The sequence below is a fragment of the Bos taurus genome, chromosome 18 (genome assembly GCF_002263795.3).
Source record: "Bos taurus isolate L1 Dominette 01449 registration number 42190680 breed Hereford chromosome 18, ARS-UCD2.0, whole genome shotgun sequence".
NCBI lineage: Eukaryota > Metazoa > Chordata > Mammalia > Artiodactyla > Bovidae > Bos > Bos taurus.
The window spans coordinates 56,202,191-56,225,332 of NC_037345.1; the positions used below are offsets into that span (position 1 = coordinate 56,202,191).

Here is a 23,142-nt window from a genome sequence, read left to right on the forward strand (position 1 = left end):
TGGGACCGCCGGCTCCGCCCAAGCCGCGCGGAGGCCGCTGGGAGTTGTGGTCCCTCGCCCGCCTGGCCACGTCACTGCCTTGAAACCCTAAGTCCTCTCCTGAGTTTCTGGAACGATCCGTATTTCCGAACCTCTAGGTCGGTTCCTTTGCCTCCAGGCCTATTATTCCTTCCTCCCTCTGTTTCTGACGCGTCCCGACGTAGTCTCCCGGTTCCGCCGCCCGGCATGCCCCCCCAGGCCTGGAGCCCGCTTAGTATCACCCTCTACGTTCATTCCCCGCCTCCCGCCCCGTCTCCCTTCGGTGTGGCCTCCCAGTCCCGCCCCCTGAGGTGGTTTCTTTCACGTCCTCTCAGCCCCTCCATTTCGTGCGCGTGCGGCCCACGGCCCCGTCCAATTGCCGAGTTCCCCGCCCCACACACCCTTTCCCTGGCACCCCCCTCCGCCCCGTTTGGTACGCCCCGGCCACGCCCCCTCGCGGACGCGGTTGGTACGCGCCGCGCTCCCCTGCTCGCCGCAGTGGTTCGGCCGCGGCGACCCCTCTCCGGAGGCGCGTCCCCTGCGCTTGGTACAGCCCGGCCCGTCTCCCCCGGAGCCGCGCGCCCGCGCCCCTCAGTCGGCGCAGCCCGCAGCCCCCCGTGCGGCCCGTGGCAGCCCCCCAGCCCGCTCGGCCCGCGCCCGCCATGGTCCGTCCGCGCCGCGCCCCGCACCGCTCCGGCGCTGGGGGCCCCCTCGGGGGTCGAGGCCGCCCCCTGCGGCCCTTCACGGCGCGCGCCGCCCGCTCGCGCTCCTGGCCGGCCAGCCCTCGGGGACCGCAGCCGCCACGGATCCGGGCTCGCTCGGCCCCTCCCATGGTGAGCCCCCCGCCCTTTTTCCAGAGCTTTCCACGGCCCCGCCCCCGCCGGCCCCTCCCCCGGGCTGGTGTCTTTGTCCCCCGGCTCCCACCCCCTCGGGGGTTTCTCCGGTGACCCGAAGGGTGGTCCCGCCTGGGACCCGCTCCCCCCGTGAAACCCCCTGGGTGGTACGCGCCGGGCTCTCCCCTTTGTTTCGCGTTCGGGATGGGGTGGCGGGGGTGGGGTACGGGGGTGGCAAGGGCTCAAATTACTGCTGACTCCGCGGCCTGATTCGAACGCTGGGTGGGGGGCGGGCGGACGGTCGGCATGTACTGTTGTTTTTCCAATTGGAAAGTTGCTCTCTCTCCGCGCAGGGAAGCTGGAGATGGGGGAGGAGCGGGGGGCGCTGGCGAGGGGCCCCGCGTCTCGCAGTCGGGCGCCCAGGTGTTGCCCCCGGGGGCGTTCAGCAGGGCGCCCGTGGCGTGTGCGCCCGGGGTTCGTTTGCGCGCTTGCCCAGGTGTGGGATGTCCCCACTGATCACGGCAAGCCCAGATCTTAAACATAAACATAGCTTCGCAGGGACGCTAAGTTAGACACGCTTCCCCAGACCCACAACCTGTACATACTTCTCAAAAATCTTCCTAAGGTTTTTGGGGCGGTAAATTCACACATCCCAACGTTAAAAATCACGCACAGCTAAACTGTGACACGCTTGCTCAGATGCGCCGTTTACCCTAACCTGGGGCTAATTAATAAATACCCTGCCTCACCGTTGTACGTGGCGGGGACCTGTGGCAGCTGCACACCAGCCTTGAGCAGGTTTTCTTGATGTTAAGAGTCAGATGCCCGGACTCTGAACACCTCTCTGCTCTTAAACATCACCCTTGACTCCATTGCTTCCCAGTTTCTTAGCGTTCATGTCCTCTTGTTCACAAGCGTGTCCTGGGTCCTTAAACGTGCGTCCTAAGGCTTTCATCTTTTTTCAAGTACTAAAAAGGCTTCCTATGCAGTGACTAGCAAAACACATGTGGGAGGTACAGCCAGTTTACATGCACACCTGTCCAGATGTGAGATTTCCTTTTAGGATTGCATTTAGGTCTAGTCCTTAAACGTGCCCCTCCACCTTGATGCTCATCCTGCATTCGTTGAGAGCTGGGCTTAAGCTTCTCTGATCTTCACCCCGCAGATTAAAGCGTGGTTAGTCTGATGGCTAGAAATACGGCGGAGTTTAAACAGGTGTCCCTGGTGCTCACATGACCCAGGTCCTTAAGTGCGTTTGTCTGGATCCCAAGGGCTTCTACAGTTGTGTGATCTAACTAGTTTGTTGGATGTTATGGGCTCTGGCCGTGGTGCCTACGCACCCAGGGCTCCAACGGTCTATCTCCATCTCAGGAACACACACCACCATGTTCTTAGAGCGGGAAGCCCTCTGCCTTTCTTCCTGATCTCACTGGATTGTCTGAATCCCAGAACCACCTGCCCACACGGAGAGCACGCTTGGCTCAGATTTCTTTGCCTTTTAAGCTCTTGCGAAATATAGTTTTTCCTGTCTCATATTCTGGGGCAGAAGACACCTGTGTGCTTTATAGGAAATTTGGAAAAAAATACTCATTAGTAGTAAGATGAAAATAACCACTTTTATTTTTTCTGGCTGCCTGGAGGCGCCTACTAGAGAGGTTTTCGAGTTTCCTGCTGCCCCGCAGTCCAAAACTCCCCCTTGTTTGTTTTGAGATGTTTTTGGTGTGTGTGTGTTTAGAGATGACGGGATAGTGCCCCACGAGTAGGATGTGTCCTGCTTGGCTTTGTCCTGCCAACATTGTGGTGTGCTGCAGATGCTCTCAAGACACTGTGTTTGGGAGACCCTCCGTTTGTCGTCTGGCTCCCGGTTCCCAGAGTTCTGTTCTCTGTGCTTCCGGTCGCTTCCTCCCGCCTCCCCAGGGTCAGCCTGAAGTGGCTGCAGACTGGGCTGCGTGAGGGAGGGCTGGAGCCCGCCTGGCGGGAGCCGGGGGAGAGCCTGGATTCTCTCTCCAGGGCCGGGGGAACCGTGGAAGAGAGTTCTGTGCTTGGGCGGGATGGGGCAAGCTGGTGTGCGTCTGGCTGTGTGTCGTGGGGTGTTCTGAGAGTCGTATCTCAATAGAGGGACCCAAAATTGATGATCCTGGGAGGATGAGTGGGGCGCATCTCTTGAAGGGGAGGGCATGGCAGGCCAGGGCAGAGCCTGGCCCGAGCAAAGGCTGAAGGGGAAGCAGCTGGTCGCTTTCAGGGACCAGCGTTGAGAGGACAGGCAGGCCGGGCAGAAAAGGACGTGGGGGCCACCCAGTCTGAGTGTCAGCTCTGGAAGAAAGGGTTTGGAGACTGCCTGGGGCAATTTGCCGCAGGGGGCCTGGGGTCTGGAGGTTGGGGTGTCCCTTCTGGGGTGTGTGGGGGCAGCTCCTCAATTGCCTCCCCCTCTCCCGCAGCAAGGTGCTCGGGTCTTTGGGGCCCTGGGCCCCATCGGGCCCTCCTCGCCTGGACTCGCCCTCGGGGGCCTGGCCGTTGGTGAGCACCGGCTCAGCAACAAGCTGCTGGCCTGGAGCGGTGTCCTGGAGTGGCAGGAGGTGAGCACCCGCGGCCTGCGAGTCTGCAGGGTGGGGGCTGATTTGGGGGTCCCGCAGGTAGGCAGCCAGCCCGTACAGCTGGGCTGTGTCCAGAGACCCCTCTGCCCCCACCACAGAAGCGCAGACCCTACTCGGACTCCACCGCGAAGCTGAAGCGGGCTCTTCCCTGCCAGGCCTACGTGAACCAGGGCGAGAACCTGTAAGTGCGGGCAGGGTGCGAGGGTGGGTGGCGGAGGGGGTGCGCCCTCCTGACCCTCTCCTCCTGCAGGGAGACTGACCAGTGGCCGCAGAAGCTGATCATGCAACTGATCCCGCAGCAGCTGCTGGTGAGACCCCACCCTTACCCGCCCCGGCCACGAGCACCTGCCCAGCCCTGACCCTGCTGCCCCCATGTCGCCCCCAGACCACCCTGGGCCCCCTGTTCCGCAACTCCCAGCTGGCGCAGTTCCACTTCACCAACAGAGACTGTGACTCCCTCAAGGGGCTCTGCCGGGTCATGGGCAACGGCTTCGTGAGTTGGGCAGGGGTGATGGGGGCGGGTGGGGACAGAGGCCCTGGGAACACCGTGGTGACCAAGTAAAGTGGTAGGCAGAGCTCTGCTGGGACAATCAGGCAGGTGGCAGGGTCCGGGGAGACCTCCGGGGGCATCCCCCGTCCCTGTGAACTGGGGTCTCACTGCTTAGAGGGGACAGCAGAGGAACCCAGCTCTCCGCCAGGCCAGGCCGTGGCGGGCATGGAGCACAGGAGCAAAGGGAGGGGCCTGGGCCCGCCCTCCGCCGAGCCAGGAGCTTGTTGGGGCCACAGCCCCTGGCAGGGACCTGGAAGTGGGGGTGATGGGAAAGAGCTGGAACAGGGAATAGTTCTTATCTGCGGTCCCCTAGGGGGAGCTAGGGCATTTGTGTAAAACCGAGGCAGTGGTCTGAGAGTAGTGGGTGCTCAGTAAACTCGAGCTGGTGAGGTTGTTAAGAGTCAGGGTTCAGACACAGCTGGCGTGGGCACGTTTCCAGCAGCTGCCCAAGGGAAGCTGCCCAGAGGGCTCTGCTCTGGGGTCCCTCCAGTCCTCCGTCCCCTCTGGGACAGCCTGCCTCCCGGCTGTGGTCTTCAGGGGGCGCTGTGCGGTCCTCCCTTTCTTCGTGGGATTGACAGGTGTGGGGGGGTCTCTCCTGCCTGGTTCAGCACTGTTTGCTGAGAGCACGCCTGCTCCACCCCGGTGGGGACAGGGACGCCTATGGGGCTCAGGTTCTCCTGCAGTCCCACCGAGGAGGCAGTAGCTTCTCATGCAACAGGCGTTTACGTGGCACTTGCTGTGGGCACTGTTGTTATGCCATTGTACAGATCGGGTAACTGAGGTGCAGAGGTGACTTGCCTTGGGTCAAAGCTAGGAGGACGCAGAGCTGGGTCTGCTCCCCGGCTCTGGTCTGGCGTCTCCCCCCGGTGTGGTGGCCTCTGTCCGCTGGGCCCAGGCTCCCGGGACAGGGCCGGCCTGGGGTGGGGGGCGGGCGTGGGAGATGGAGCCCTCTCAGGACCCTCACCTCCCAACATGGGGCCCCTGTCCTGACCCCAGATCACCGTGGGGCCGACACCGAGGTGCGGGTTCTTAGGCCGCGGTGGCCCTGGTCCCTTGGAGGGTTTCTGCCCCTTGATGCCCGCCCTCCCGCAGGCGGGCTGCATGCTCTTCCCGCACATCTCCCCATGCGAGGTGCGCGTGCTCATGCTGCTGTACTCGTCCAAGAAGAAGATCTTCATGGGCCTCATCCCCTACGACCAGAGCGGCTTCGTCAACGCCATCCGGCAGGTCATCACCACCCGGAAACAGGTGTGCCCTGGGGCTGCCACTCACCCTGAGGCTCTGCAGGGCCGGGGGGCACAGGGAGCTGGACGGGCTGGCGGGCACAGCAGTCTGGCAGGACGGGGTGTGTGCGCACCATGCTCCCACCTCATCAGCGGTTCACAGCGTCCCCTTCACCTGAAAGTGTCCCAGCCGAGGGCACGGGGGCAGCGGGGCTGGGCCAGCACTGGGGAGTCCTCTAGGCCTGTGGGCAGCCTGGAAACACAAGCCCGGCAGGGGTCCGAGGCGGGGCTGGGCCTTGGGGCAGCCTCCAGGTTCCCAGGCTCCTCTGGGGAGCCTGGGGCACCAGCCCACCTGTCTCCTCCCACAGGCAGTGGGACCTGGTGGCGTGGCAGGCCCCGTCCAGATCGTCAACAACAAGTTCCTGGCGTGGAGCGGAGTCATGGAGTGGCAGGAGGTGAGGCCAAGGGGACCTTAGGACCAGTGCTTCGTCACTGACCCAGGGCGCCTTCCACTCCTGACCTGAGCCTCTTCCCCGCAAAAGCCCAGGCCTGAGCCCCACAGCCGGTCTAAGCGGTGGCTGCCCTCGCACATCTATGTGAACCAAGGGGAGATCCTGTGAGTGGTGGGCAGGGGGCGGGGCTGGAAGGCGGGGGCGGGGCTGGAGGGAGCCCCGCCTCCTGAACTGCAGGCGTGTCCCCGCAGGAGGACCGAGCAGTGGCCGAGGAAGCTGTACATGCAGCTCATCCCGCAGCAGCTCCTGGTGAGCGGGGAGGGGCGCCTGCCTCCACCCCCGGGCGGGGGTGGGGGTGCTGCAGGCCTGGCTTCGAGGGGGTCACAGCCGGGGTGAGGTGCGGGGTCGCCGGGTGGCCACTGGGTGGGGGCCTCATGAAGCCGCCCCTGGGCCCTGCAGACCACGCTGGTGCCGCTCTTCCGGAACTCCCGCTTGGTGCAGTTCCACTTCACCAAGGACCTGGAGACGCTGAAGAGCCTGTGCCGGATCATGGACAATGGCTTTGTGAGTGGGGCGGGCCGCGCGCCGGGCTGACGACCCCAAACAGAGCGACTCGGGGCGCAGAAACCGAAAGGAGACGGAGGGGAGGTTCCCCCAGAACCAGCCCTGGGGAAGCATGCAGTGCTGTTTGCGTGGACATCACTTGTCCTGACCCCGGTTCACAGATGGGGAAACTGAGGCTCAGAGGCTGTGCCCGCACGTGCTGGGCCTCTGGGTCCTGCTCGCTGTCTGGGTTAACCCCTGCTTCCAGGCCCTTACTGCCCCGTGTCCTCGCCCTTCCCTGGGTCGGGGTCTGTCTTCCTCCAGCCCGCGCTCTTAGCCCCGGGTCTCATCTGCTGCGCGTCTCAATTGGTCCCTCTGCTCTGCAGGCCTCAGTCTCTCCCTCTGGGAAGCAAGGGTGTTGGGCTCCTGAAGCCACAGCTGTCCGTGTCTGCTTTTGGGTGTTTGCTCTACTGGGTCCGGCTGTCCTAGCTCAGCATTTCTTTCTAAATCAGCTGAAGGCATCATAGTCGTGCTTCAGTGCCTTTGAGGGGCTGGTTGTGTATGCCTTTTGTGGTAAATAAGAGTTGAAAAGCTCAGAGTTTCCTCAGGGAGACCTTACTGTGAGCACCCCTGCAGGCTCTCAGCTCCGGTGGGTGCTGGGAGCGCCTTCCCCTGGCCCTGTCACCGCTGGTCCCCGTGGTGGCGCACAGCCAACGGCGGCACAGCCTCTTCTGGGGGCCCGCGGGGCCTCAAGCTCTCAGCCTGGGAGATAGGGATGGTGACGCCCGGGCCTGCAGAGGGCGAGGATCCGGTGAGATGGGTCGGGAGGCGCTTGGTACCTGTGGGTGCTGTGGTGCTGAGCCACGGGGTGCGTCACCTGCCCAGCCTCCTTGCTCTCGACTGCCTCTAGGGTTTCCCCAGTGGAGGCCGCCCTGGGGCCCCGCCGTCTCTCCCCTAGCGTGGGGTGGCTTGTGTGCGGTGCTGTCCGTCACGGCTGTGGCTGGTCCTGGTGCCTGGGTGCTCGCCCAGTCGGCGTGGGGGTCACAGGATCACCGGAGCGTGCTGGGAGGACCCTCGGGCAGGCGCTTCTGTCTCAGGTCCCCTCCTGAGAGTGGTGACAGGCCTGGGGACAGCCCGGAATGCTCTGTCCTCTGGACGCGGGCTCTCAAGGGAAGGAGTGCGCTGAGGGCTGGCTGTGACTGCTCTCTGCGCCGCCAGGCGGGCTGCGTGCACTTCTCCTACAAGGCCTCCTGCGAGGTCCGCGTGCTCATGCTCCTGTACTCCTCGGAGAAGAAGATCTTCATTGGCCTCATCCCCCACGATCAGAGCAACTTCGTCAACGGCATCCGGCGCGTCATCGCCAACCAGCAGCAGGTGCTGCAGCGGAACCTGGAGCAGGAGCAGCAGCAGCGAGGGGTGAGGGCCCCCCTCGCTGTGCCGCTTCTCCCCAACCCGCCCCGGCCCGCGGCTGACTCCTCCCTACTGTCCTTCCCCACAGATGGGAGGGTAGTGGGCCCCCCTGGGGCCGGGCCTCTCCAGGAGTCACAGATGAGGCCCCTGCGAAGACTGGTGAGTGGCAGCCGGCCCAGGGCAGGAGGGCCCCGTGGACACGCCTGCGGTTGGGAGGTGGTGTGACCCTGGCTTACAGGAGATGAGAGAGGGAGAGGCCTGCCCGCCCCCGCTGAGCCCCTGGGAGGCTTCTGGCCTGGGGCGGGGTGCGGGGTCCCCCACCCAGTCCTCCTCTATGCCCCCCACCCCCCACCCCTATCAGATGCTTCTGAGCAGGGGCCTCTGGGGACTGTGCCCGCCCGGCGAGATGGAGGACCACGTCCTGAGATGTCTCCGAGGACAGCCCCCCACCCTGTACGTTTCCCCAATAAAGTCTTTTAAAAGCCGTCTGGCCACTTGGCTCTGTTCAGACTCCCGCCTCCAGAGAGGCCGGGCCCCTCATCTGAGCTGGGAGAGGATGCCACCGCGCACAGAGCTGCCCAGCCTGGGTGGTACCTTCTGCTCCAAGTCTTCCAGGGTTCTTCCTGCAGCTGCTCCCAGGCTGCCCTCCCTGCCCTGTGGCTTCCATGGGCCTCACTCGGCTGGAAGCAGACACGAGGCAGGGCCAGGCAGGTTCCAGCTGCCACCAACATAAATCTCTCCAACCCAGGAGAGGCAGGGGCCCCCCAGGGGGCAGAGTCCCCATTAGCGCCTTCCTGGGACCCTGAGCCCAGCAGGTCTGTGCTGCTGGCCTGGCTGGGTGAACCACACTTCTTCCCAGCAAAATGCTGGCCAAGAGTTAGGAAAAATAGCATTTATTGTGGTGAGGGGCGAGGGCCGGGTGGGGGGGGGGGTGGGGGGGGGGTGCGGTGCAGGATGGCTCAGCCCTCTGAGAACTGGCGGTACAGCCGCTCGAGCTGCGGTGCCACATGCAGCCGAAATGGGATCTCCAGGACGGCCGCGAAGCCTTCTGCCAGCGTGGGGGCCTCGAACTGCTTCCTGGTGGCAGAGGGTGCGGGCTGGAGGCGAGGCCCAACCTTGGGGCTCACCCCGATGTCCCCCCCCCCTCACCCTGCGGCCCCCACCTGTAGCCATAAATGACGATGTCGGACACGGGCACGTGGGAGGAGTCTGTCATCTCCCGGAACTGCAGGGGCAGAGGTGGGGCCGGTGAGGCCAAGGCTCGGTGGGGTCTGGGGGGACTGGGGGCGCTGGGGGTGCTCGCTCACCCGGTTGTTGTGGCGCGCCTGCTCCACGGTGGCACTGAAGAGGAAGCAGCGGCAGGGCACGCCCGCATCCCGGGCACACTTGATGTACCTTGGGGAGAGGAGGGCGGGGGGCTTGGTAAAGGGCCCGGGGCCGCCCTCCAGGGACCTTCCCTGGGACCCCGGTACCTGGCCCGGCTCTGGACGTCGGGGTTTGTGTTGTCGATCACGACCGGTTTCCTCTGCTTCAGGGCTGCCTCACATGCGGTCACACAGCGCTGCCATGAGCCCAGAGTGTCCTGGAGACCCAGAGAGAGATCAGGGATGGGGCCTGGGAGACCCAGGGGCACAGGGACCGAGGGCCGGTGGGGGGGGGACACCGAGGCAGAGTGACGGAGAGTCAGAAAGGACAGCTGTCCAGGGAGTGGAGACCAAGAGGACAGTTCTTGTGGGGTCGGGGGGCAATGAAAACCAAGTCCTACCCTGTTCACGTGGACGTATCCGGCTGACACGAGATGCTCCCGGAGGAAGGTGGACTTCCCGGCTGTGAAGGGTGCAGGGTGAGTGGGGCCTGAGGAGTCGGAAAGGGGCTGGGGCTTCTGGGGGTCAGGGAGTCTCACCCCCAGGAAATCCCACGGCGACGACCACCTCCGGGTCTGAGCTTAAGAGGGAGCTGGACTCGGGGAGGCAGAGAGGCCCAGAGCGGGCGACGCTCCTCTAGGAGGGACAGACAAGATGAGAGAGACCCGGCCCCATCCCTGTGCGCCCCCCGCACCGCCCTTCAGGCCTCACCGGGTCAAAGGCTGGGAGCTCGAAGCGGGTCGCGGGCCACTTGAGAAAGAACTCCTCTGGTGTGGTGAATGGCAGGCCCACGTTCAGGGCGAACTGCAGGCGAGGGCGCAAGTTGTGTGGGGTGGGGTGGGATGGGGCGGGGTGGGGGCGGGCTCCGGGGGCGGGATCGTGTGGGGCACTCACCAGGCGGTCTGCACAGGAGAAGTCTTTCTTCTTGCGCCCAGGGGCCCAGTTGGCTGGGCGTCCCGCTGCGTCTGGAACACGGAGCCCCGTCTCCACCCGCATCCTTGGGGGCGGCCCGTCCCCATCAGCGCCCAGAACCCACTCACCTCCCCAGCCCAAGGCCCTTACCTCCCACAAAGACGCTGTCCCCGATGGAGATGGGCACGCCCTCGTTGGCCTGGGCAGGGATGGGGACACATGAGAGGCAGTAAGGGACCCACGCCCACATCTGTCGCACTAACGGGTCCTCCTCCGTCGGTGCCCCGCATTAGGCGTGCCCTCCAGCCTCTGAGACCTCAGCCACTTCTCAGCCGCTTCACCGTCTGTTCTACAAGCGGCCGCCAGAGGGCGCCCGCTCCCACCGGGCGCGGCCCCGGACCCCACGCAGTCTGACCTCCCACTCGCCCCCCTCACCCGCTCAGCGGTAGCCACCCAGGCCTCCTCCCTGCCCGCGAACACACCAGACCCCATCCACCTCAAGATCCTTGCACTTGCTGTTACTCTGCTCTTTCCTCAGATGACACACGGCTCCCTCACCACCTTTAATCAACACCTGGCCGCACCCTCACTGTTTACACATCCATCAACACACTTATCATCGTCCGCGCCCTCCCTAGTCCAGGAGCACCCGGGCGCAGGCAGGTCTGTCTTGTCCACTAATACGTTCAGCTCAAGAAGCTTTGTTTGTTCTGAAGAGCAAACCCATGAATGAATCCACAGGTGATTTCTCTCTAGACCACTCCGGTTTTCCGAGTTTAAAAGCACTGGCCTCACCCACCAGCACTAGGACATGATAGCAAAAAAACTGAGGCGGCCAGGCCTGGGGAGGGGGTGACAGGGAAGGTCATGGAGCAGAGACCTGGAGTGGGCAGACGGGCGCGGAGCCCTGGGAGTCGGAGGCTCACCTGCTCCTGCAGGTGGTCCCACATGCCGCTCACTGGCTTCCGGTACAAGCCTGCGTGCGTGGCCACCAGCACCTGTGGGTGGGGTGGGGGTCAGACACCATCCTTGACTCTTGCTCCGACACCCAGAGTCCTTCAAGGGCACCTGAATCCCAAAGACACCACTCCAACCCTCACCAAGGTGAGCACCACTTACAAGGCATCTGTCAGCATAACCACCCCTGGGGCTCCCACCCACTCCCCAACTGGCTCACCATGTCACACCTTCTCCCCGGGTCTTTGTTTCCTCCTTTCCGGCCCACCGCGCTATCTCTGGCCCCTGTCTCAGCCTCTCTGTCCCTCTACATAGTCCTTCAGCCTCCCGTGCAGCCATACCTGAAAGGGGACCCCTAGCTTCTCCACCACAGCCTCCACCTTAGCTTTGAACTCCTCCGCTCGCAGCTTTCCGCGCCCGATGCCCATCTGGTTGGTGAAGATCACCAGCTGTGAAGGAGACGGGGTGTCACCCGGGCCCCTCATCAGGCCCAGGCCCGCCTTGTGAGCCGGCCCCCACGGGGCACACACCTTGTAACCCTTGGCGGCTAGTTCCCGGAGCTTCCGCGGAATCTCTAGGTACAAGATCCTAGGGCGGGCGAGGAAGCGCAAGGTGACCTGGGGCCCGGAAGCGCCTCAGCATCCCCTCCTACTGCCTCCAATCACCTCCAGTCACTGGGGCCAGTGGGAAAGACCTTCCCAGAACGTGTGGTGATGAGGGTCCCGTCCAGATCAAAACCAGCCACCTGGCGTCACCCAGAAAAAAGAGCAGCACTGTTACACCTCTGGTCCACCTAGCTCACAGGCTGGTTCGCATCAATTCTGCAAGCTGGGACTATGACCGCCCGCCCCTTACAGATGGGGAAACCCAGTCACAGCAGGCCTACCCATCCTATGTAAGGACAAGGATGCCACCCGGACAGCAGAGAGTGAAATCTTCTCTACCACCTCCCATTCCTCCTGAGCCCCTCAGTATTTCAATCTTTAAAATGGGTTTCGTATCCGACCCAGCCTCCTTCCATTTCACTTTTGGGGACTAATAACCACGAAAATCCAAATGGGAGCTAAGTTTTGTTTGGGTGTTAACTGGACTGTGCTAGAGCTCAGTCTTCAGCTTGGGCCTCACCTTGCCCCGAGCCTTCACACCAGGTGCTGTGAACACCAGCAGCTTCTCGAAGGTCTCCCAGCCAGGGGATGACTTCCTTATCCGCTTTTTCTGCTGCTCAACATTTTCCTCCTCTCCCTCTCGGGTCACGGGAGGGGTACTGGGTGGAGTGTCTGGCTGGGATTCTGGAGTGAGGGCCTCTTCCCAGCGCAGGGTCAGCGGGTGGAGGCCATTGACCAAATACAGCGTGTCCCCCACCCCCAGTGCGCCCTTCAAACCCGGTCTCAGCTCCTGGGTCCCGGCAGTTGAGGGGTTAACTCCCAGCTGTAGAGAGAGGCGGTAACTGGAGCTGGCCCCACCCCCCGGCAACCTCCTCCAATCAAATAACCCGGGAAAGGAATCGCCGTTCTCCACCAGCCAATCAGACCCTCGAGCCCCGCCTCTTCACCGTGTACCGCCAATCAGGCTCTGGGAAGATTAGCAGCCTCCAGTCTTACTCATTTTAAATGGGGATGGATGTTTACCCGGTTGCAGCGGGCTACACCTGTTCCCCTCCCAGAGTCTGGTTTTCCCAATTGGGCCCGTTCCCCGCTGGGTGACGATTCTCCATACCCTCCATCCTCACCCCCAGGCCTGCTGCCTCTTGTTAAGGAATCGGTACCTGTTTCACTGCCACCGTCCGAGTCTCAGGGTCAGCGACCAGCTCCACTGAAGATTGAAGGGGTGGAGTCAGGATCTGAATCCTTGGGTGACTGGTTCCCTCCTTACTGGGGAGCACGCCCCGCTTCAAACCACAGGATGGGGCCACAGCAGCCATTCGGCAGGAGGAAGCAGTTTATTTTCTAAGTAGGACTGGCTCACTCCTTGACATGCAGGAGCCAATAAAGGCCTTACAATTGCCTGGGACACTAGTCCTCGCCTAGGGAGACGGCAGGTATTTTTCTGTGTAGAAATGGCTTCTCCTTGATAATGTAGGACCTTGACAAGATGCAGATTCCGGGCTTGACCCGCAATATGCACTTTTCTCCATAGAACCGGCTCTCTGCTTAACAAGGGTCGTGGCCTCATTCAAGTCTTCGCGGCACTTGTGACTACCCTTCTCTGCCCAGTGACAAGTGTCTCGGGATGGACTCCCTCCGCTCCCGTCCAAGGCGTCTGGCTAAATCCAGGTCAAGTACCCTTTTTCTTTCTGTGCTCTCCACAGGGGGCACCTACTAACTTCGGGGCTGGCCGCACCACGCAGTTCCGCATGGTGGCCAAGCATATCCCCTCCTGTCTTTCCAACTGCCTGTGTTCCCGCTCCTTAAGCACACGCCACACCACCCGGTCCAGCTCAGGCCCCGCCCCGCCTACCCTGGTTTCGGGAGCACTTCCGGTCGGTAACCTGCGTCAAGGGTCCCCGGCCCAGGACCAGAGCTTGCCCTCCTGTGGGCAGGAAGATGGGAGGCGCTCCCCCAGCGGGGCTCTCCAGCCACAGGCGACCCTGGGTCTCCACCCTGGCCATTTTGGGAGTCGGCCTAAGGGGAAATAGGGAAACCGGTTTGACTGGCAGCCCTCAGTTGCCACAGGAAGTCCCGCCTCCTCCCGCCTTCTCCACTAGGAATTCCTTTCTTCCGCTAAAGGTTCCGGAAGTCCCACCCACTCGTCGGCCTCGGGATAGCTCGGTTTCCCAGGCGACGACGCCCCGCTCTACCTCCGGAGACTGGACCCCCGCTTTCCAGGGCAAAGGCCGAAAAATTCGCGCTCTCGCCTCGGCCCCACGCTCACCCCTGCCCACCGCTTGGTTCATTCGCCACTTCCGACCGGGGAGGGCTTGCCGGAGGCGCTGTGCCGGCGACTCGGCTGGCTGCTGTCTCTCCGCCCACGGAAATGACTCTTCCTACCGAGGTGGGCGGGGCATTGGCGCCGCTGCGGCATAAGCCCCGCCCTCTCAGGCCCAGGCACCCTAAGGTCCCTCTGCAGCTCTGACCTTCATCTCCTCTGCTGCAGTATGAGACTCAGGCCTGTAGGGGGGAGTGGATTCCATGCTCACAGATTTTCCTCTTTCCGCGTTGAAGTCTAATGTTTCCTTTTGCCGGAGATAGTTACAGCGGCATGAAGTTCTCTTTAAGGTTATTGTCAGTTGACGAAACCCCGTCGGGACAGCAATGCTGCAGTTTTCTCGTCTAGTGTGAGGATAATCGTTTCCACTTTGTGGAAGGAAAGATAGAGTTAGTACATGTAAATAATTTGTAAAGTTAGAGTTGTAAAAGATAGAGTTAGTACATGTAAATAATTTGTAAAGTTGTCTAGGTAATAGTTTACCCTGTTGAAGTCTTGTCGTTAGCATTCCATCGGTGGTGATCTGATGGGAGACGGGGATTCCGCGTTTGCATCCTCAGACCAGAGCCGTTTGTTCTTTTACCTCCAGCTGTCTTACATTAGTCCGAAACCTCCCGGCCTCAGCTGGGGGTTCCTGGGCACTATGTGGGCTCAGCGGAGAAGGCAATGGCACCCCACTCCAGTACTCTTGCCTGGAAAATCCCATGGATGGAGGAGCCTGGTGGGCTGCCGTTTATGGGGGTCGCACGGGGTCGGACACGACTGAAGCGACTTAGCAGCAGCAGCATGTGGGCTCAGGAGACCGACTCAAAACTACGCTTATTCCGAAATTTACAGCCCTGAAGATTGGGATTCCACGATCACACAGGAATGGAATCCTTTCTTCCACCCTGTGTATCTACCTTTTCTTATCTGTGAAATCGGGACGAGTCCCAATTCCCAACTTTACATTGAGAAGCAATGAGACCTGCTCATTTGGCTTCGAAAAATGTTGAATGAATACCCAGAACACACTTCATATTCATTTGTCAGAGGTAAAACTCTTTAATCTCAGAGCGCCCCTCCCAACTCCCGATCCCCACCCCCGACTCTCTCCCCCCAACACCAGGGCCGGAGAGTGAGGCCCCCTGCCCCCCACCTTGGGTGGACGAGGGCCCTTTAAGGCACCTGTGGGGGTGGGGGGAGAGGGGCGGGAGCTGGTAACGTCCTGGATGCAAGGACGGGTTTGATTGGCAGGCAGTTGTGGGATGTAACCAATGAGAGGGTGTCAGACGCAAGAACCGGGTCAGGCCATCCCTGAGGGTGCCAGAGGGACAATTGTCAGGACTTCGGCGAAAACCAACCCCAGCCCCAGTAGTGTAAAGAACGTAAATTTAACGCCACAGGCCAATCCTGGGCACAGGAGGAGTTGGCTACGCCCCCAGGAGGCTAGAGCCAATCAAATGGGGGAACTCAGCCTCTCGGGAGATTGGTCAAGCCCTTTACAGTGTTCAAGTCAATCAAATGAAGGAGCTGTCCATTCGCTATGCTGAAGGGGAGGACCATTACCCCCAATCCTGGAGCTTGACTTTCGGGAATGGAGCCAAAGCCTTGCGAATTAGCCACGCCCCGGTCGCGGAGCGAGCCAATTCCTTACTAGAAAAAAGTCTGTTGCTGGGCAGAGAGCAGACAGACCCAATCCGGAAACTGGATAGGCCCCGTTCGGCGGCGCGGGAGTTATCGTGGGCTGGAAGGGTGGCGGGAATCTGCAGGAACTGGTCAATCCTGGTGGCCCGGGGGTGGGAGGCCGGTCCCGGATCTGACTCGGATTGGCTGGCCCCGGGGGCGGGGCAGGGGTGTAGTGTAAGGGTGGGACGGACGCCGGGCCGGGAAGCTCCTTGGGCCTCAGTATTTCCGCTTCAGCTTCTGGAAGTCGCTGGTGTTGAGCCGTGGCCGCGGCAGGTCCCCGAAGACCTGAGTGTCCTCGGCCTCCCGCAGCACCAGTGCGCGCATGCTCGCCGCGATACGGTCCAGGTCCGGCGAAGAGGGCTGCGGGACCGGCGACACGGACGGGGTCAGAGCCTGCACCCCAGGGCTCCAGGTCCTCTCCTAGCACTTTGCCCCTGCGACGCCTACGGCCTGGCAGGCCGTTCATCCTGTCCTGCTCCATTTAGGGTTCTGCTACCCAACTCAAGGCACCACGTCCTCCAGGAAGCCTTCCTGCCCCTCTCCTCCCCGCATTCTCAGCCTGGTCCTTTGTGCACGCACTGCAGCCTGTCTCACCGCCGTCCTTCCAGAGTGGAAGTGCTGCCTGGGTGCTGACCATCAAGGCTGTGTGCACCCAGAGTCTCATGTCTGAGGACCAGGTTTGGGACTCAGTCATGTTCTAATCAGGCTTCTGCCAGCCACTAGCTGTCAATAGGGATTTTATCTCTTTAGGTTCCTGTCTCCCCTCTGAAAAATGGGGCAGATAGTAGGGTGTGGGCTAATCACCATAGTGATTGCTAAAGAAAGCTGAACGACCAAGTCACCAGGGCTGTAGAGAAAGGAGCCCTCTCCCTGTCAGTCTCCACCAGGGAGGGGTCCTCATTCTACCTGCAGCCCCAGCACCCAGTGCTACCTTCCTTCGGGCCCTGACACCCAGCGGAGTGAGAGAGGCCACAGACAGAAGCCGGACTCAGGCCCTCTTGGAGGCCAGCCCAGGACCTCAGAGGTTCGGTTAATTATGTTTCCACCAACAAACAAGGACGGCAGCAGCTAGTGAACCCTGCCAGTCTGTAAAGGAGGACACTGAGTGTCATAGGGAGGGGGAACCACAGGACCCAAGGCCACCTCCCTCCAGAGCTGTTTTCCAAAAGGGTTCTAATCCCAGCTGAGTCTCAGCAAGTCATGTGTACTCTCAGTGCATCGGCTTTCCTTCTGCTTCCGAGCTTTAGTGGTGGGCGATGAGGACCCACCCAGGCCAGCCCAGGAATCCATGTAGGATGGTGTGGGAGGAATGGAGGACAAGAGAGGTAGCACAGACTCCAGGAGGGGCCAGGAATATGAGGGGTGGGGGCCGGAAAGCAATCTGACCCCGCTGAGCCTCAGTTTCCCCATCTGGAGGGGACACCAAACACGTGCGCCCTGTCCAGATCAGGTATTCTACTAACAGAGCTGTTTTGGGGAAGGAGAGGCCGCTCTCTCTCTACAAGGCTACGATGCAGTTAAAAGCTGCAGGGCTCTCGCCCGAGAACTAGCCTTGTGAGGAGGGGCAGATCAAATCTGGGAAACGTGGCATCCATGTCTGAGGGCTTCCTGGAGGAGACACCTCTGAGCCCTTCCCCACACCCTCCTCCCCGCCTCCCCCACTTGCCCCTCACCGGCCCGTTCTCCTCATCGGACGACCGAGCTTCTGTCCTCTTCTCCTTGAAGGCCCAGACGGGCACGGACACAGGCAGGGACTTGGCGTACTGCTGTGTGGGCAGGGCTGAGGCCGGGGGCACCGAGTAAGCTGGGGGGCCAGCAGGAGTCTCCTCGCTCAGGCTGCCATCTGGGAGAGAGTGTGGACTCCAGGCTCTGTCCCCGCCTTGATCCCAGCTCCCCTCACCCCCCACTCTGGTGATGGGGACAGCCTGCAACACTCACCGTCCGTGCTCTCGGGGTCTGACTCACAGAAGGGGGGTAGGTCCTGCAGCGTGGTGTCCTCGTCCATCACAAAGAGTCCTGTGGGTGGTGTCAGAGGCCCGGCCACTTGGTGCCTGCTGCGCTCTGAGTGCTCTGGACTGCGGCCACTGCCAACGCCTCCCATCCCCTGCACTGGCCAGGCCCTTGCAAGCCTCGGGCCTCGCACACCTTTCCCCTGGTTATCTGGCTGGCCTTCGGCAGAAATAAATCTAGCTTCTGTCTATCTGGTATCTCCCTGGGTGAAAACAACTGGTTGGATGAACACAAAATCTGTAAGGTTCATTTGGGATGAACTGACTCAAAATACAGGCTGAGAGGGAGATGAGATGATTATGATCCCTGTTTGACAACCAGCACCCGATGGTGCACACAGATGAACTTACTTGCCCTTAGTCTCACCTCTAATAAGGATCTGAACCTACGTCACCTGGCTTCACAGTCTGAGCCCTTAACCCCATGGGTTTGTCCAGCAACACTGAGAAAGTCAGCTGTTGGTAATAACAGTAACAAGCGAGCAACTACTTAGTTAAGCCCTCCATCCACCCGCCGCTGGAGAACTCCTACTCACTCTTCAAAACCCTAATGTTACAGTCCAGTCTCTAGAAAGCATCCAAGCTCTTGTTTCCCCCACTGCAGCCAGTTGCACCCTCCATCGTTGCTTGTGCCCCTGACCCTCTTTAACTCCTGTCTCTGCTCTCACTGGCATTAGGCACCCCAAGTTTGCAAACAAGTCCTGTCCTACTCACGCTCCCAGCTCAGAAGGTTCCCTCCCCACCCGCCCCACGCCCTCCACAGGGCACTGCTTCATGCCAGGACTCTTAATTCCTTGGCCAGACCTGCAGTACCTAGAGAAAAGGCCCTGAGTTGACTTTCTCTGTACCCAGCACCTCCCAGCAGAGCTGGTCCCAGGGAATGATGAAAGGAAACCCAGGCTCAGGGAGGAGAAATGACTTGCTCAAGGTCACAGAGTGAGTTACAGGCCAGCCCACAGGACAAGCAAGCTGCACCCCTCTGGGAAAGTCCACTGAGGAGGCGACTGACCAAGAGCCACCCCGGCCCCTGCCGCCTCACCTCCATTATCGCTGACGCCCAGTCGCTCCCCAGAGGTCTCCGTCTCTGTGGGTTCGTCCTCGTCCTCCTCGTCTTCCTCCCTGGCAAGTGCAGGCCGGGGTGGGCTTCGCGCGGGGCTGGGCGGCTGAGGTGCTGGTGGGGGCACAGGGGGCCGGGCCGCGGCAGCCGCCCGGTGGGCCAGGGCGATGTCATGGAGGCAGCGGCGGGCGGCCTCGGCCAGGGCCCCTCGGCCATGGGCCGCGTAGGCGCAGGGGCCAGGGCGGGGTGGCGGGGGTGGCGCGGCTGTCAGCAGCACCAGCTCCGTGCCCGTCCGGGCCCGGAAGCGCTCGGCGGCCCCCACCACGGCCTCCCACAGCTCCTCGGGCCGCCCCGACGCCATCCGCGCCCTGGGGGCAGAGCAGGACAGAGGAGGCTGAGGCCCAGCAGACTTCACTGTCCACCCAGCCCCACGTGTCCACCAGGCCCTGGACTACACACCCAGCCCTGCTCGCCACCTGATCCCAGCTCCCACTCCCCTCCCCCAACCTGACCCCGCCCTCTGTTTCTGCAGGACTCCTCTTCATCCAGACCTCCAGGCCCTGTCCTGGGCCCCCGGCCCATCCTCACCCTGTCCCCTCAGCCCCCGACTCTCCTCTTAGCCCTGCCCTGTCCAGCATAGAAGCCATCAGCCACACGTGACTGGGGAGCACTTGAGATGTAACTGATCCAAAATGAGACGTGCCAAGAGGGTGAAATCCACACCGGACTGTCAAGGCTTACTTAGCACAAAAAGGTAGGATGAAAATATCTCATGAGCAATCTGAAGTTGATTAAATGTTGAAATGATGACGTTTATTTATGCTGGCTAAATAAAATAAGAGGGTAAAAGTCAATCTCATCTGTTTTCTTTCTACTTTTTTAATGTGGCTCATAGGAAATGTGAAGTTATACACATGGCTCAGATCATATTTCTGATGGACTGTGCTGCCCTGCACCATGGCCCCAGCCTCCAGTCCAGTAGCACCCAGGCCCCGGGCTGGGGGCAGAGGGTCCTTTTACCCCCGGAGCTGACCTGCTCCAGCATCCCATGGACAAGGTCATAGTCCCTCAGCCCAGTACCAGAAGGCCCGCCCCGGCCTCACATACTTCCAGACTCCTGAAGCCCAAGGCCTTCAGTCCAGGTGAACCCCCCACCCGACCCCCAGCCTGGACCACTTGTCCTCTGTACTTGTCACTTCTGCACCCACCCCTATCTCAGGGGGGCCCCTCCCCATCCACAGGCTCCTGCAATGTCTGAATGATCCCCATTCTAGCCCAGATCCCTCTGGGAGCCCTACGTGGATGGATCCACATCCATTTCCCCACCAGTGTAGGAGGCCCTCGAGGCCAGGCCTGTCAGATTCACCTGAGACACCAGCCTTGCCTGACACACGGCAGGTCTCAGCAAGCTGGAGTTGAGCAGAAAATGGGATGCTGGCTGCTTTCTGCACCTGGGCTCTGCCCACAACGTCCTTGCACTTCCAGCAGGTCCTCTGATAGTCTCCCCTGATCCCTCAAGATGGATCAGATGCCTCCCCTCGACCCAAAATGCCCTCGGCTACCTCCATTACAGCTCTTGTCACACAAGCTTGTGATAGCTGTACCTCTGGCTGCCTCCTCCATCAGACTATAAGCCACCCGAGGTCAGGGATCTGTGTCCCCAGGACAGGTTTGCCCTAAGTAGATGACCTGCTTGGATGCATCTTCTTACAAGCGGAGAAGAACAAGGGACCAGGAGCCTGACTTCCCGCCCTGACTGCTGTGTGACCTCGGACCACTGAGAGGCCTTCTCTGTGCCTCAGTATCCTCTCCCTGTAAACCAGTGGTTGAGCTAGACAGCTGAGGAGCCTCCCCAAAGAGGCATTCAAGCAGGACTGTGATCTAGCCCTCCCGGGTCGGAGAAGTTAGATTTCAATTCGCATCCTCTTTGGGACTGATGATCAGAGAGGCCAGAGTTTGCTGAGCACTTGCTCTGTGCAGGGACTCTGCACTGGTCATGATCCCTGCTACCTGACCTACAAAGGTGGGAGCTGTTACCTCACAAACCAGACAGTCAAAGCTCACGGAGTACAAAGCCCTTGCCGGAAGCCACATGCAGTCAGAGCACAAGCACTGCCAGTCCGGACAGACCCTGAAGCAAGTTGATACCGCCCCTCCCACGGGCCAGGCAGGAACCTGAGCGTGTCATCCAGTCTCATCCCACCCTCTCACCACCCTGTGAGGGTGGAGCTACGATCATCCCACTTTACAGCTGCAAACTGAGGCCCGGGGAGACTCAATGTCTTGACTGGGGTCAATGTCTTGACCGAGATGGACGGCTGGGACCTGGATTGGTCATCCTGGATCCAGAACCTGTTCTTAATCCTAAATGCCACCCTGCCTATCTTATGAGGAAAGATTTATGACTTCATAGTCCAGAAGGGAAAAGTGAGGCTCAGAAACTTAAGGCACTGACCAGAGGCGCACAGCTAGAAAGGGCAGAAGTGAAGTGAAACTGTGGTCTGCTTGACGGACTCCAAAGCCCAACCAAACTGGGAGGTACCCAGGGTCTCACAGCCACTCCTTGGGTCCCAGTTGATGGAGAAAACTGAGGCTCAGGGCAGGAAAGTGAGTGGCCCAAGGTCGCACAGCCTGGTAATGCCAGGCCAGGGGGCTCTTCCTTGGGACATCAAGGTATGGCTCCTCTCCTAGAGAAGATCTGAGAGCAGATCAAACTCCAAGAGCCTGGGAATACCTGGAAAGAGTCAAGTGGGAGTGAGCGGGTCACAAGAGCTCCACACATAGCTCAAAGAGGAGGAGAGTGACTTACGTAGGCCCCTCTGCCAAGGCTTGGGGATCTTGGCTGGGGCGGGCGTCTCTGGCATTGGTTACCTAAAAGGAGAGTAGCCAAGCCAAGTATCGCCCCCCACCCCAGGAGAGTCTCCCAGCCGTTCAGGTTCCAGAGGAAGTCCTGTTATCTTCCATGGAGCTGATAGATGGAAGACCCCCTCTCCCTCCAAATAGAGGTATTTAAGATTAGGGAAGAGTCGGACACGACTGAGCGACTGAACTGAAGATTAGGGAAAGAGGGAGGTGAGACCTGTCCCCCATAGGAGGAAGGGACAGGTAAGGCGACTGGCTTTTTAGGATGAGGTGGGGGGTGAGGTGAGGAAAGCGACTCCAGGAAGAGATGAGGAAAGAGGAAAAGTCCCCCAAGGAATGAGGGATGCTAGCATGCCAGCGAAGTCCCCCCCAATCACCTGTCAAACTGGAAGTAAACCCCTTCCCCGGCCCAAGGTGGGAGGAACTCGGGGATGCACCCTGTGGCCTGGGGCAGGTGAATGTCCGGGGTCTTTCTCTACCGCTCACAGAACTCGCTACTTGGTCCGGGGGCTCAGGTAAAGACCCACTTCTCTAGGAAGCACACAGGAAATCCCGCCCAGGTAGGGGCCAGGACCGGAAGTCCCGCCTTTGGACGGGTGAGGGGCGCCCCGCGGCCTCACCGAGTAACCCCCCGACCCTGTGGACATGGTCCACGCCTAAGTCAAGAATCCTAGTGGGTCTGGAGACAGAGGATAAAGCTGTCCAAGCTTTGCCTAGGGTCAGACACAACGGTTCCCGCGGCCGACACCTTTCCAGCGCTCAGCGTGAGGTCACTGGGCGATCTCTGCCCTCTGATCAACGCAGGCTATACCCTTCCCACGAGCGGCTCGCCCACCCAGCGCCCCTCTCCTCCGGACGGCCAAATCCTCCCCACACCGCGGTTCACAACGCCGCCTCCACTCACGTGCCCGTAGCCAGCATGGCCGGCCCGGCACCGTCGCCGCCCTCAAAAGACATGGCGGTATCTTACGTCACTTCCGCGTCTTTGCCCCGCCTCCACGTTGCACACCCCGCCTCCCTAACACCAGACTCCGGAGACCAACATGGCGGCACGGGTGTTTCGCCGGATCCCAGTGGGGCATTGGCGACGGCAGTGTCCATAAGAAAGATGGTGAAAGAAAGGCTTCAACTTTCCCAGACACAAACCCACATTTCGATTTGTCCCCCCAAAATATAGGGAAAATGCTACATGCACACTCAGGACTACAGTATACTAACTCAAGCGAGCTGACGTCCCTCACACTAATAACCTCTTCCACAGAACTAGTGGCAAGCAATGTCCATTAATGACATGGCAACCAGCCAGACATCGTTTGTCCATAACATAAACATAGGCTCTCCAAGCCTATCCCCCTTCAGCACCAAGACTGGCAAAGAGCCAACATGGCAGCCTCTCTTGCTTCAGTTTGCCCAGTTTCAATATGGCGGCTCAGGCCGCTTTCGACGGTGACTTAGGAATTTATCCGGGATTGCTCCGTTCCCGGGGAAACCGACGGTTTCATCCCTTTAACACGAGTCCTTCAGGGCCTGTTGTGATGCACAGCTCCTCTCACCTTTTCTTTTATCCTGTTCTTCCAGGACCCTGCTTTCGCGCCCCGCAGAGAGATGGGACTGCCCCGCATTAACATGGCCTCAGGTCGCCGGCCTTGGCCTTGCCCTCGAGCAAAATGGCACCCTTTTGGCTTCGATGCCAGCATGCAATATGGAGAAAGGACTAGGCCTCTCGGAGCCAGCTTGATCGAGGGGGTGGAGCTCCTGGACCCGC

The 23,142-nt window shown here is 60.8% G+C and overlaps 3 protein-coding genes across 7 annotated transcripts; 1 reads left to right on the forward strand and 2 right to left on the reverse strand.

Annotated features, from left to right (window-relative positions):
- The first annotated feature begins 526 nt into the window (after positions 1-526).
- PTOV1 (PTOV1 extended AT-hook containing adaptor protein) lies at positions 527-8,108 on the forward strand. Its single transcript, NM_001083780.1, is given in 13 exon segments — positions 527-851; positions 3,290-3,427; positions 3,544-3,626; positions 3,696-3,753; positions 3,831-3,938; positions 5,088-5,243; positions 5,587-5,673; positions 5,761-5,834; positions 5,922-5,979; positions 6,130-6,234; positions 7,432-7,629; positions 7,712-7,782; positions 7,985-8,108. Coding segments are annotated over 12 exon segments (1,248 nt in total). The 5' UTR covers positions 527-680; the 3' UTR covers positions 7,724-7,782; positions 7,985-8,108.
- PNKP (polynucleotide kinase 3'-phosphatase) lies at positions 2,449-13,811 on the reverse strand. The gene is made up of 17 exons (XM_010815230.4): positions 13,728-13,811; positions 13,314-13,477; positions 12,622-12,668; positions 11,982-12,284; positions 11,522-11,601; positions 11,387-11,444; positions 11,198-11,305; positions 10,826-10,897; positions 10,050-10,098; positions 9,882-9,952; positions 9,699-9,791; positions 9,527-9,623; positions 9,389-9,450; positions 9,096-9,205; positions 8,931-9,018; positions 8,787-8,848; positions 2,449-8,700 (listed from the first exon to the last, which is right to left on the reverse strand). The coding sequence occupies exons 2-17, from the start codon at positions 13,462-13,464 to the stop codon at positions 8,583-8,585; spliced, it is 1,569 nt and encodes a 522-aa protein (XP_010813532.2). The 5' UTR covers positions 13,465-13,477; positions 13,728-13,811; the 3' UTR covers positions 2,449-8,582.
- A 990-nt stretch (positions 13,812-14,801) lies between these two features.
- On the reverse strand, positions 14,802-23,016 carry AKT1S1 (AKT1 substrate 1). 5 transcript variants are annotated; one of them, XM_005219263.5, is made up of 5 exons: positions 22,931-23,016; positions 18,498-18,883; positions 17,388-17,465; positions 17,123-17,292; positions 14,802-15,809 (listed from the first exon to the last, which is right to left on the reverse strand). In XM_005219263.5, exons 2-5 carry the CDS (start codon positions 18,874-18,876, stop codon positions 15,666-15,668), a joined length of 771 nt encoding a protein of 256 aa, XP_005219320.1. In that variant the 5' UTR covers positions 18,877-18,883; positions 22,931-23,016; the 3' UTR covers positions 14,802-15,665.
- Between the last annotated feature and the right edge of the window lie 126 nt (positions 23,017-23,142).